Below are 14,566 nucleotides of genomic sequence, written 5' to 3'. Positions count from 1 at the left end.
ACCACATGCATTATAAGTGAAATGTAGCTTAGAAAATAAGGATGCCCACAAGCCAACAAGAGGCAAATCCCCCAACTGAACTCTTTCACCAGACATATCGTGGGATTCTGAGACCCTCTCCTGGTAGCCAGGGGAGCTATATTCCCCTTGCTCTTTGGAAAATGGGATAAAACACTTGCTAACACAAGAGCAGTATCCTGAATGTCTATGCAAGTTCCAGCATCTACTCATTACAATTTATAGATAAGGAAACTGAGGCTTAGAAAACCCATGTAACTTGTTCAAGGTCTCCCAGCTAATAAGTAGAAACAGTGAAACTGAAGATCAGGTTTTATGATTCTAAAATGTATGCTCTTTTTGTGTTGCTGCCACTGAACTACATCTTCAGATTAGAAAATAGGATCCTTCTTCCTGTAAGCATATTTAAGGTAAAATAAGTGAACACGGTCTTTCAGAAAGTGGTGAGGAAAATAAAAACTTTACCTTTTACCGAGTCTGAATGTTGATGCTTGGGTCATCTACATTGATTATTTCAGTAATTAATGGTCTGAACCGAAATTCATTTGCAGCCAGGCACAGATCATGTCTTGAATTTATGTGGGATAGTTTTTATTTTCCTTAGATACACCCACATCTCTAGTTCCATTAAGGTGTATGTCTTCTTTGTAAAATCCACTCATCTCTAATTTTGATTTTATGTCCCCAGTGAAATACCAAGAGTGAGTTATTAGAACATTAGGAAAGGTGGCTTTCAAGCACAGTAAAATGCACTGACTTGATTCATGTGATGGTCTTTATATATTTTTTAAGACCGGTGGCAAACTCTTATAAACCCATTTTAGCTGTATGACTTTAGGGGAGACCAAAGTTCCAAAGAGGGAAAAGTGGAGAGTCACACACATTTCCAGGCTGAATTAGAATTGACTGTTCAGTGGCTGGCAGGACATCAGAGTGAAAGAACCTACACTAGGTTGGAAAGACTTGGGTTTGACTCCTGATTCTGCCATGCATTTGCTGTGTTTCCTTAAGCTAGTTGACTATTCATCCAAAAATCTGAAGAAGATATAGTAATTTTAGACACATCTGTACACTTACCCCCTTAAAAGAGGGAATCAAATTTACCTCCCTTTGAACGAGGACTAGCCTGAGTGACTGTCTTCTAATATTTAGAAAGCTGCAAAAGTAATACTGCTTGACTTCCAATGCCAGGGAATAAAATGCAATATAGCTTTCACCTGGCTTATTCTGTTTCTTGGGATGTTGGTCCCTGAAACCTACCCACCATATTACGAGAAAGTCACGTCGCCACATGGAAAGACCACATATCCAACTGAGGTCCCAGCCCACAGTCAGCACTGACTGAGCCCCAGGCCCAGGTGATGTGGAGAGGAGCAGAGAAGCTCACATCCTGCTGGACCCTGCCCCAGCTGAAGACTTATGGGCAAAATGAATGGGAGAAAATATTTGCAAACGATGGGACCGACAAGAAATTAATTTCCAAAATATACAAACAGCTCATAGAACTCAATATCAAAAAAAGAAACAACACAACCAAAAAAATAAGCAGAGGATCTAAATAGACATTTCTCCAAAGAAGACATACAGATGGCCAACATGCACATGAAAAAATGCTCGGTATCACTAATGATTGGAAAAAATGCAAATCAGAACTACAATGAGCTATCACCTCAAATCAGTCAGAATGGTCATCATCAAAAAGTCTACAAATAATAAATGTTGGAGAGGGTGTGGAGAGAAGGGAATGCTCTTGCACTGTTGGCGGGAATGTAAATTGGTGCAGCCACTGTAGAGAACAGTATGGAGGTTCCTTAAAAAACTAAAAATAGAGTTACTACATGATCCAGCAATCCCACTCCTGTGCATATATCCAGAGAAAACTATAATTCGAAAAGATACATGCACCCCAATGTTCATGGCCAGCACTATTTACAATAGCCTAGACATGGAAGCAACCTAAATGTCCATCGACAGATGAATGGATAAAGAAGATGTGGTACATATTTACAATGGATTACTACTCAGCCATAAAAAAGAATGAAATATTGCCATTTGCAGCAATATGGATGGACGTAGAGATTATCATACTAAGTGAAGTAAGCCAGACAAAGACAAATATCATTTGATATTGCTTGTATGTGGAATCTAAAAAAAAAGAAGATACAAATGAACTTACAAAACAGACATAGACCCACAGACATAGAACACAAACTTATGGTTACAAAAGGGGAAGGGGGAAAGGGATAAATTAGAAGTTTGGGATTAACATATACACATGACTATATATGAAATAGATAACCAACAAGGACCTACCGTATGGCACAGAGAACTATACTCAGTACTCTGTAATAACCTATATGGGAAAGAATAATAGATACATGTATATGCATAACTGAATCACTTTGCTGTACACCTGAAGCTAACATTACACTGTAAATCAACTGTACTCCAATTTTTAAAAAATTACTACTGTTTTAAACCACGAAGTTTTATGGTGGTTTGTTACATAACTGTTGATAACCACAACAGAAGATGAACCTTTTCTTTGGATACCTGAATCCTTTTTTTAAATTATTATTATTTTCCTTTCCTCTTTGAGACCTTTCTATGTTTTCTGTGAGTTTTGGGGGGGTTTTTTTTCAGAATGCAGATAGAAGTGAAAGCCAGAGAGACATGTATTTGAAACCGGTCTCTAGCATTTAGTAGCCATAGGACCTTGCATGAACCACCTAACTTCTTAGAGCTTCCCCTTCCATCGATAAAAATGAAAATACTACAAACTTCATAAGACCTTTGAGAGGATTAAGTGAAATAACGTTTGAAATGCCTGGCACACAGAAGGAGCTCAGTAGCCAAAAGCCAATATCACTGGCAGGAGAAGTGATACCAAGAGTATGCATTATAGGAACCTCGAGTTTCTTTATAGATTCCTGCTGTACATAAAGTAGAAATAGCTTTTTATTAAGGAGATTTCAAATACTGCCCTGGTATCTTGTCTTCCAGTTGTCACAGCATAGTTTTGTGGTTTGGATTCTATTGCTCCTGTGACAACCTGGTGTAGTGAAAAGACCGTGGACTTTCGGATCAGTTCCCCCCACATATTTTCTGCACACACGCGTGCATGTTGTGTGTGCGCATGCACACATGTGTGTTTGGTTTGTTTCTGTCATCCCTATTACAATCACATGGGCAGAAACACCGGTTTTTTTCACTGTTTAATTCCCACTTGCCAGAAAAGTATGTGGCACATAATGGATAATCAATAAATATTTCTTGAATGAAAGAAAATTAATTCAACTGTTAAATGATCTGGTTTGGTACAAATATTGAGGACAAAGAATTTTACGTTTAGTAAACTCCAGAGCACCTTGAAGTGCTATTTCTTTTCTCTCAGTAATTTGCCTTTTCTGCATCACAATTCCTTACTTCGATTTCTAAACCTAAGTGTTCGTTTTGTACACATTGGAAGTTGAATACTACAGATGGACATGAGAGTTTATACACCCAAGTGCATTTACAGATCTATTCGGACATACAAAGATTATATAATGAGTATATATACCATTACATAATATATATTATATAGCACACACTAAATAGTGTATAAATAATGCATATATATTTTTCATACATATTATAGTATGTGTGTGTATATATATATATATGGTCTAAACTATATACCACATATTATATATATGGCCAGTTAGCTGTATGCTCACTAAAATATCATTAATTAAGGGAAAAAAAGGAAATTTGAGAATTTTAGAATACTTTAAGACAAATAGGACTTTATTACGTTCAAAACCATTGGAACGTAACTAGGTATAGAAATTGATTCCAGGTGGAAACCACTCACATGTTTGCATGAATAAATGCATAGGAGCCCGTTCCTGGCAGGAAAGTGGGGAGTCTGAGGTGCTATCAGGCGCTCCATCCTTGGTTCTACTGAGGAACTTAAACAATCCTCACGACAACTTGTTTGCACGACTGATTTGCTTGGCAAATGCTTCCTGTTCAGAACCAAAGTAAATTTGAGCTCAGCCTGCCCATGGCTATTAGGTTTCAAAGTAACGGGGTCTGAACTTCCAATGATTTCATGTGTATCGAGACTGACTTCTTACCTCTGCCTTAGTGAGCTCACAGATTTATTGGGAAGGGCATCCCCAAATACACCTTCACTACACAGAGTGGTAACTGTGAAAAGGTACACACACCAGATACTTACACGCCCAACGAGCAAATCCAGTGAGGAATTCTAGGGATTCTAATCATGGAGATGATTAGAAGAGAAGGTGGGGGAAGGTAGGGCTCCCCAACCCCATTGTCCCCAGGGACCTGGGCACTCAGCTTCCCCAGGTGGTCTCCTTCCTCTGCCCCTCTCAATATTTTCCTCCTTCCAGGGGGAGTTGTGGGTTACAGAGCAAATTGGCCATGTGATTAAAGCATCTTCCAGACCCTGGCCTCAAGATTTTTTTTTCTGTCCTCTGTCTGTTTCTGGAACTGGATTCTATTTCATTTTTTTTTTTAACTTTTTATTTTATATTGGAGGATAACTGATTAACAATGTTGTGTTGGTTTCAGGTGTGCAGCAAAGTGATTCAGTTGTACATATGTATATATCTATTCCCTTTCAAACTCCTCTCCCATTTAGGCGGTTACGCTACATTGAGCAGAGCTCCCTGTGCCACACAGTAGGCCCCCTTTGATGTGACCGACAAGGGATCCGTCTCCAATATTTACAAACAGCCCATGAAGCTTGATATCATCAACACAAACAACCCAGTCAAAAGACGGGCAGAGGACCTAAATAGATACCTCTCCAAAGAAGACATACAGATGGCCAAGTGGCACATGAAAAGATGCTCAACATCGCTAATTATTAGAGAAATGCAAATCAAAACTACACTGAGATATCACCTCACACCAGCCAGAATGGCTATCATCAAAAAAATCTATTTCATTTTATACGCTTACCACATGATATCTTCTGGATCTGGCCTCAGGCAAAATTCCTATGGAGGTGCTGACCAGGAGAGAAGGCTTGGGAATAACCGGGGCAGCCTTTGTTCCTGGGAACAAGTGGCCACCTCCTCGCCCTGGGACAGGATGTTGCTGAGCTCTGGCAGGCTGAGTAACCCTGTCTCGGAAGCTGCTCTTTAGCACGGGGTCTCAGCCCTGCATCAAGCTCACGGTAAGAAGCAGCAAGCGAATACAACTACAAAGATTTATGGGAATAACGAAGACACTTTTCCCCTGGACCCCAGGGGCTTGGAATTTTGGTCCTTTGCAGAGTTTCTAGTATAAACCTTCAGTTAAAGAGACAGATGACATATTTCATTGGCTGGCACTTAGCAGCAGCTCTGGGGAAGAATATCTGAGGAAACTGTCAGAAAATGACAGTGTCATGGTTCAGTCACTAAGTAAATGAAAAAGACACAGTGGTGAACCAGGCCTGACCTAATCCTGCCCGTCTTCGCTCTCTTTCTGCTTCCGTTGCCGCTAGAAGAATGGAACCAGAGCCAGAGGCGAGAACAGACCGAAGGAGGCAGAAGGAGACTCTGGTCCTGCTGTCTGGGATCCACAGGGCCACGTGGGCCACGGAAGCTGCAGCGTGTGAGCGAGGACACTGCCAACCTGTGAGGCTGCCGAGGAACTGTCCCCTTCAAGCCACCCCGACAGTCACACAGCGTAGCAGAGGTGGCTCTGGTGACTTGCCTCTCTCTCCATCTGCGTTTTCTTACAAAACAAGGAAAATCATACAGACTGGTGTGTTCCCTGATGACCCCATTTCCTTTTAACTTTTGGTCTTTTGAGTTTTGCATGATGTATCGGAAATCATATCCTTGCCTTTCTTTCTTAATTTTTATTAGAGTATAATTGATTTACAACGTTGTGTTAGTTTCGGGTATGCAGCAACATGAATCAGTTATACATATACATATATCCCCTCTTTTTTAGATTCTTTCCCCATAGAGGCCAGAGTATTGAGCAGAGTTCCCTGCGCTATACAGTAAGTCCTCATTATCCTTGCTTTGACCTCAGGCGGAGCTGGGTATAAGAACCACTATGGGTATAAGAATCACAATGATGATCCTGAGACATCAAGAAAAGGTTACATTTCATGTTCAGAATTCTCTGTTTAAGAAGGCAAGGAAGCATGTGATCCATTTGAGAAAGATTTTCATTTCAAATAGTTGAAAATTCTTTAAAAACATTTTGGGTGCTTAACGGGGTAAGTGACAGTTATCTGGAAAATTCACTTATGGGGGACAATTCTTCCCTAAATATTCTAGATCAGTGAGGCAGTGGGTGGGTTGTATTTAGTTAGGTTTCTAGCACTTCTGCTTGTTTGACATTTCATTGTCTAATTTCCTCAATCCTTTCAAAATTCCTCACTTTCAAGGATCCTAAGTTCCTTGAGGCTAAAGATTCTGACACCCTTTCTTGGATATTCCACATCCTTGTGGTACTTAGCTATTTTTTTCCCCCTTTTTTCTGCCATGAATGATGAACTGATATGCACAAAAATGACTGACTCCCAGGGCATGCATCAACTTTGACAAAGCCCTCCTGACATTGTGCAAACCCTTTTGGGTTTTGGTAAGCAATCCTACAAGGTTTTTTTGCAACCCTTTATCAGCCATTCACGCTAAAAACTAACCGTAAGAGAACAAAAAAGTATATAAATACAGTTAATATAATTTTTCCTAAAAGTAAACTTTATTTTAAAAGAAGAGTCATTTCCATTAAGGCCTGCACTTTTCAGGTAACGTGAGTACCGCAAACACACAGGACGTGGCCGCTTTCCCTGTTGACCTCCTTGCCTAATACTGCTCTGTTATGTTTCCTTTGCCCCAGACATAACTCATTGCTCTTTGGACAATGTGCTGAGATCTTTGGTGCTTTCTCATCTGCCAGAAATACCATTTCCGCTTTCACACTTCCTACGTCTAACTCAAATGCTCTCTTCGAGTGTCACTGATCTCAAGAAACTTTCCATTCTCACCACGACTGCAAGATGGGTGTTGTCACTGCCCCTTTTTTTGAAGATGAGGAGAAAATCTTGAAAGGCTACAGAATGCCCTCGAGGTCACACCCTGGGTATCAGAGCAAGGAACAGTCCATCAGGAGTTTCTCCTGGGGGCATTTCTCTCATTGCATAGGGAACCATTGTAGCTGCAGCCCCCTTTTTGGCAAACCCCCCTCTCCTACGTGTTCCAGGGTTTCAGGGCCCATCTGCCACACTGCGGTCGCCCTGCATGGCCTTCGCAAAGGAGGGTCCTGGGCAGGGGCGGTTCCTACCTGGCGTGTTGAGCAGGCGGGACCTCTTGCAGTGGTAGGACACCTCCTGTTCGCAGTGCTCCGAGCCGTCGATCACGGCCTCCAGCTGCTCCAGGCTGCCTCCGTAGTCCAAGGTCATGGAGTAGGGCTTCTCAGCGCTGGCACCTCGCACATGGGTCAGCTCTGTGTTGTTGTGCTGCACCAATGTCCAGATCTTGTCCTCTGCCCAGAAAACACAACCGAGGAAGGTCAAAAGAGGATCATGCTTTTAGACCTCCAAAAAGCTGGAAAAATGAAAAGACAGTCATGCTTGCAGTGTGATGGATGGCGGCTGGATATGCATCAATGAATGGCCACTCAAGCACTCTACTCATGCAAAGAATTTGGCCAGAGAATTTTTGCTTCTCCCAGAGCTCTACCCAGAGTTAGTGTGAGGGTTAATTATCTTAAGAGCTAAACTTGGGAAGCCTTTACTCCACAGTCTCCAGGCTAAGCATTGAATGTCCATTATCTCATTTAAAATGGACATGATCTATGCAAAGCCACGGAACAAGAACAGAAAGAAGCCCGAATAGGTAGACAACAGGTAGAACAAGAATAAAAGGAAATGAATTCCTCTGTAGTGGGAAAGGACAATTTGGATGGGGAAGAACTTAGAAGTTGAGAAATTAGATACTTTGTGACCAGAACTAGAATATAACTAAATATCCTTGAAGATAATTATCCTGGCGATCACATACACACAAAAACATAGATCACTGACAAGCTGTCGAATGCACAAAATGTTGGTAATTAAATTAACAAAAATTAAATGTTAAATGTTCAAAATATTAAATACATAAAGAAATAAAATAAAATTGACATTGTCTAAATCAGAAGGGAGTCGATCCTGCCACATCAAAACTGAGGGAAAAGTGAATAAGGAAAATTAAGCAGTTTTCCTAAGATTACATAGTTAATGTCTAAGCAAGAATTGGAACCCAGGATGTCTGACTCCAAAGCCCCTACTTCCAGATATTGACACACACACTTCCTCACAAAAGAAACACTAGCATAGATCATGGTCTCAGCGAACCATAAGTACCACGTTGAAAATAAGACCTATACACAGAAAGTATCTGTGAAATATACATCATAACAAGGATGAGATTGTGTAATAGACACTGAACATGCAAGGCACTTAACTGCAGTTCGTTAATATTTATTCGCCATGCTACTTCTACTTGCCAAAAATATTTTAAGAGGTTTACATTAAAACAACATGCAGAGATGAGGCCCTGTGGGTCAGGGATGGAGAACATATTTTACCTATTATAGGTAAGAATGGAAGGCGAAGAAAGGAGATGAATTTTAGTTTTAGAGCCTGAGAGATCTGACTTGAAACCTATTCTACTAACAACAAGCTTGGACAAGTCACTTCACTTTTCTGGGGTTCAGTTTGGTCATCAGTTAAAAAAAAAGAAGTCACAAGGCATGATAAGACATTCTGGAATAAGAGATTGAAACATTTATGGCAATTGGACATAGAATTGAATTCTGAACATGCTTACAGATAAAGAGAAAGAGGAAACAGGAAGACTTGACAAGCTTTTGTCATCGGAGAATCTTGCCCACATAATAACGTCATCACTCTTCATAGATGCTCAGAGCTGAAAAAAGAACCTTGCCCAGAAGTCACATGGTTTCCTTCCTCTCTCACCCACTTAGTTTTACAAATGAGGAAACCAAGGTCTAGGAAGTAGGGGAAGGACCCAAGGCATATCTGTTCGACAAGAATGGTGAGCACATATACTGCCGGTAACCACTATTTCTAACTAGTACTACTTAGAAGCAGGATCGTGGCTGTTGGCCATGAAAAAGAGAAGAAGAAACAGAAGAATGAGAAGAAGGAGAAGGAGAAGAAGAAGCAGAAGAAACTGGCAACCAGGATCCCCAGTATTAATACGTTCTCTACTCTAACTCTGTATATGACTTGGGATAAATAACTTCATTGCCCTGTACTTCAGTTTTAATATGTTAGAAAGAGGAGGAAGAGAAAGTTTGCTCTCAACTCTCTCTATAGTATTTTCCCAATTCCTAAAAATGGAAATGTTTCTTGCAGCATAAAATTGAATTCTGCTCAAACATTCTGATTCATCTTAACACTGTTTCCTAAAACCAGCCCCCTGATAACCCATATGTCTCCAATGTTTAATCGAGACAAAATGACATTTTCCATAAAGTCTATAAAAAAATCAGAATGAAGGTTTTGGATTTTGATTTTGAAAGCAAAAATAAAACATGATTCATATTGGTAAAAATAATAATGCTACATAAATAATTAACTGGAAACTCCAAAAATGTTGGTGCCAATATAGACAAATGTCAATAAAATAACCAAAGAAAGTAATTGCTCAATAATGCAATACTGTAGAGGGAGAAATAAAAACTGCTGATTTTGAAATGTCCATGGTGCTCAGAAGAAATGGAAATCTAACATCTAATAATAGATGGTAAACTACTGTTCCATACTAGGACATTTTATGTATATCGTCTCCAGTACTGATAATAATAACAGTAGATAACAGTATAAATATAGATACTAGATATAAATATAGATATAAATGTAAGAAGGGGAGAGAAAGTAAACGTGTTCCCCGTCTCAATGTGTCCAACCTTTCTGATTCCAAATGTGGTCCATATAGCATCATTAAATCATATAAATGTGGATTTCCTTCCAAAGGTACACTGATTTTTCATATCTATATATGCATCCATTGTTCATACATTCATTATCAATTTTCTTATTTGTTCACTCATTAGCTCATTTTTCCAAAACCATATTCTATCTTTGGCAAGATGGAAAAGGAAGCCATGTCAGAGAGACAGTCTTTTATCTTAAAGCCACAAATATTACAAACCCCACCTTCTGGCCCTGAGAGTGAACTGGTTTTAATAGTTCAACTCTTGGTCCTTTTTGATACATGCAATATACAGAAGATACAAAGGAACTACTAAGATCTCCAAAGGGTCCCCACAGTTCACTTAACAGACATCACAAGCACAGTCTGAGCGACAGGAAGAGAGACGATTATTCGAAACCTAGGGTCCGTTAGCTGGCTTTCATTTCAAAGATGTCCTTTGTCCTCTCATTATTTTTCTCCTGGGAGAGAGCAACATAAAGTCTAAAAACAAGGAGACAACTGTATATTATTTTTTCTCACTTTCTATTTCTTCCCCCACTTCCTGTGTAGCAGTGCAGATTAAGCCCTGAACCCTGACAAAACATGAAAGGCCAGGGGTCAGTGCCACTCAGGAGAAGCAGTTTTGATGGCTGATGTTCCTGATGCTTGGAATTGGATGGGGACAGGTGAGGTGGTCTTAGCTAGGGAAGGTCTAGGTGAAGGATTTTCAAACAAGTAGATTGGTTTTGAATAGTCTTTTAGGTGGATGGAGGGAGATCCATTCATGGACCTATATACACTTTAAATAAAATTGGACCCATGAGCTAAATGTTCAAGATGGTAGATTTGGTCAGTGCACAGTGGAGATTAGTGGACACAGCATGGGTTCTGGAGCCAGAAGATCTGGATTTGTGTGCCAGCTCTACACTTCCTGGTTAAGCATCCTTGGTCAAATGATTACTTCTCTAAAGTTCAATTTCCTCATCAGTAATACTTAAAAAAAACCAGCAATGATGCCAACTGTAGAGGGTGGTTGTAAAGATTTAAGTGTGGGGATTAGTGTGAGAAGCTCCCTTATTAACTAAATAACTAGACATTCAACAGAAATCTGTGTGTACCTCTTAGATAAAGGTATATAACCTCTCCAACTCAAGGAGCTCACAGCTATCAGATGCTGATATTAACAACAGCATCAAAAAGAAGAAGCCTTGACTGGTCTCTTGGAGTTCTCACGGTAGCTTGTATTAACACGGTTCTTCCCCTGACCAGAGAGTAAGACCCACAAACGCCTAAAGGGGGCAAAGGGGAGACACTCTGAGCCTGGCCTTCTCTCTGCAGACCCATGGGGAAAACACATTCAAAAGACCCAGAACAGGAAATGCTTCCCTCTGGCAGTTCTGTGAACTTGGAGTCCCACACAAGGAAATCAGCAGGGGTTTCCCTGTAACTCAAGTCGGTCCAGTTTCATGCAGAGACTGCGGAGTAAATCGTCTAAATGCTATGATTGGCAGAGCGTCATAAAGTCCTCCAGGCTCCATACACCCCCCTTGGCTGACCTGCCTCCAGTACCTGCCCTCCACCACAGGACATCCACCCTAAGTTCTAGTCTCTAGAGATGCATCTAGGGCTCAAGGTACCGTGAGACTTCTGGCTTTAGAAACTAGCCCATGTGATGGGCATCTATGTTCTGCTCCAGCAGTAAGACTTTGGGCAAGTTATATACATCTCTGAAGTTTCCTCATTGGTAAATGGGATATTTATATTAATCTTTCCAACCATGATGATATTATACTGATTCGGTATCTTGCTTTACATGGACACATAACTGGTTGTCTGACATGCAAAAGAGTAAAGAATCTTTATGTTCGAACTTTTCAATGACATTAAAATGAGGACTGGGACTTCATTCCTTAGAGGGTTGGGGGTGGGAAACTCATCTGGCAAATGAGGTTAGCTAGAGGTCTGGACTGCAGTTTCTTATAATATAGCCGCCGCTGTATATAATAAATGATTATCATCTTGTCCAATTATCTTTTCACTCTGAAATAGACTCATGTGTCTCTATATTTATTTTCATCCCTTGCATTTCCGCAGATGTCTAAAACAGAATTTGTCGTTTAGTTCTCATAGACCCAGAAACCTAGAAAATCATTGCCCTTGATACCACAGTTTGCTACCCAGTTCATTTTCTATTATTTCTTCTACTGTATTCAGTCCCATGATGAAAAACAGAGCCCCATCTTTCTAACTTGCTTAAAGGAATACATGTACTGAGTTACCCAAGACAAATTCTCTGCTTAAGAGAGGACTGCACTTGAAGAGTTTTTGAACTGGCAGAAACCTATTCAATTCACTAAGGATCTTAGTTATTCTAAAATTAGTTACTATGTATTTAAAATATTTGTTTTTTTAATCAAATAGATGGTTTGCAAATAGTTTTTCTCATTCCTTAGATTGCTTTTTAATTTTGTTGACTATTTCTTTTCCTGTGCAGAAGCTTTTTAGTCTGATGTAGTCTCACTTGCTGATTTTTTTCTTTTGTTGCCTGTGCTTTTTCTGTCAGAGTCAAAAAATTGTCAAGACCAGTGTCAAAGGGACTTCTTCCTTATGTTTTCGTCTAGGTTTTTATGCTATTAGGTCTTCTGTTGAAGCCTTTAATCCTTTTCAAGTTAATTTTTGAGTGGTATAAGATAGGGGTCCAATTTCATTTTTCTGCATGGGCTTGTCCATTTTCCCAACACCATTTATTGAAGAGACTGTCCTTTACCCATTGAGTATATTTGGCTCCCTTGTCAAATATCAATTGATCGTTTATATGAGGGTTTATTTCTGGGCTCTCTGTTCTGTTCTACTGGTATATGTGGCTATTTTTGTGCCAATACCATACTGTTTTACTTACTATAGCTTTGGAAAAATGGAAAGATGTTAATTAAGGGTACAAACTTGTGGTTAGCAGATAAATAAGTTCTAGATATCGAATGCACAGCATAATGATTATAGTCAACGGTACCGTATTAGAAACTTCAAAGTTGCTAAGAGGCTAGATCTTAATCGTTCCCACCAGAAAAAATAGAAGATAATTACGTGACATAATAAAGGTGTTAGCTAATGCTACCATGATAATCATATTGCAATATATAAATGTATCAAATCAACACATTGTACATCTTAAACTTACACAAAGTTGTATGCCAATTATATCTCATTAGAACATAAAAATAAAATATTTGCTTTTTAAAAGCAGCATTCAGCCCAATGCACTTGCCTGAGTGTAAATGATGCCATAACCCAAATCCATACAAGCTATCATGCCACCTTTAAGCATAAAGGAGTTACAGGCCATAGGCCATCAAATAGCACGTGTTATAAAGGTCCAAGGCTTCATTTCAAAGATACGACAATGGGTTGTTATGAAGACGAGTAAAGCATTTTCCGTGTTGCTTTGTGAATTTAGCTTTCAAGTCTATCTCCTTACAAAGCTGAGATCTCCCAGGATGTGAAATGTGTCACTCATTCTGTGTATACTGTGTGCTAGCCCCCAGGGTACATACACAGGAGGACAGTGCACTGCCTAACTTCTTCAAAAGTTTACCATCATTTGGGGGGAAATGTGGTATGCATGAGAATGACAGATGTCTCATGCTGTTGTAAGTACTCTTGAGATTACAAGTAAGTGGGGATGCCCAGAGTTCTGTTGGTGGCAGGGTTGGGGCTGGTGCTAGACTATACACTGTTTTCCTTGAGAATGGACAGGTCAACAGAGGTCTTTCATCCTTAGACCATCAGCACCTCGGCTAGCATTGAGCACCGTGTAAGACTTCCGGAGATCTTCATCAAGAGGAGGCCAACCACCAGCATGTATTATGTAAGGGTTCACATGTAAAAGAACTTTCAAGTGATACGATCAAAATACACGCAGTCAATAACATCATCAAGAGAAAAGCAAAAGAGGTTTCACAAAGAGTCAGCAGAGTAATAATGGCAGGATATTCTGGAATATTCTATTTCCTTATCTCTGCTGTGAAATCTTTCCCAGTTGTCACCCCAGGAAAGCCCTCTAGGAACCTTCGTCCTGGAGCTCTAAGTGATCCGCCTGGTCCCTCTCGCTCTCATTTCAGAAACTGTAAATTGTTTACATACAGAGACACCATTTAACTCTCTTATTTTGGCTCTCGTTCTATCTGATCGGTATTATCATTGTGATGATCATTATTATTATTAATAATAGTCATTACAGATGCTATAAGCTGTTCCATCTGTTACCATGGAGATCACCACTCAGAAGAAAGAACAAACAGGAGGAGAGTGGAAAAAGAGAGAGAGAGAGCGACAAGAGATAACTCTGATTAATAAAACCTGATTCTATACACATATCTGTCACTTTGCAGAGGCAGAAAAGAAACCTTCAATTTTCCTCTCACAATGCTTGGAAGGAAGGGAAGTCTACAGATCATCAGTACCCAGTTTAATTGAACTTAAATCACTGCGGGGAGCTGCCTACAGTCCTTTGAAAAGTGTGCCAATTCACTTGCACTCCTATTGTAATAAAGCAAGTCTACGGAAAGGTCCCTGGGGTCACTTCTTGTACAGTTATCTATGTTGAC

General features: G+C 39.9%; 1 protein-coding gene and 1 long non-coding RNA gene across 2 annotated transcripts in view; one reads left to right on the top strand and one right to left on the bottom strand.

Moving 5' to 3' along the window:
- CNTNAP5 (contactin associated protein family member 5) overlaps positions 1-14,566 on the bottom strand; it is an 862,652-nt gene that overhangs the window by 233,279 nt on the left and 614,807 nt on the right. The window contains exon 13 of the mRNA XM_082397815.1: positions 7,321-7,521. Within this exon, the coding sequence (XP_082253941.1) occupies positions 7,321-7,521 (201 nt within the window). The remainder of the gene's footprint in view (positions 1-7,320; positions 7,522-14,566) is intronic.
- Positions 1-14,566, top strand: part of LOC309631478 — a 571,739-nt gene that overhangs the window by 43,075 nt on the left and 514,098 nt on the right. The gene's annotated exons all lie outside the window — the stretch shown is intronic.

The sequence above is a fragment of the Balaenoptera borealis genome (assembly GCF_965194805.1).
Source record: "Balaenoptera borealis genome assembly, chromosome: 6".
Classification (NCBI taxonomy): Eukaryota; Metazoa; Chordata; class Mammalia; order Artiodactyla; family Balaenopteridae; genus Balaenoptera; species Balaenoptera borealis.
Note: the sequence above shows the minus strand (reverse complement) of the source record. Positions and strands in the feature narration are given on the sequence as shown.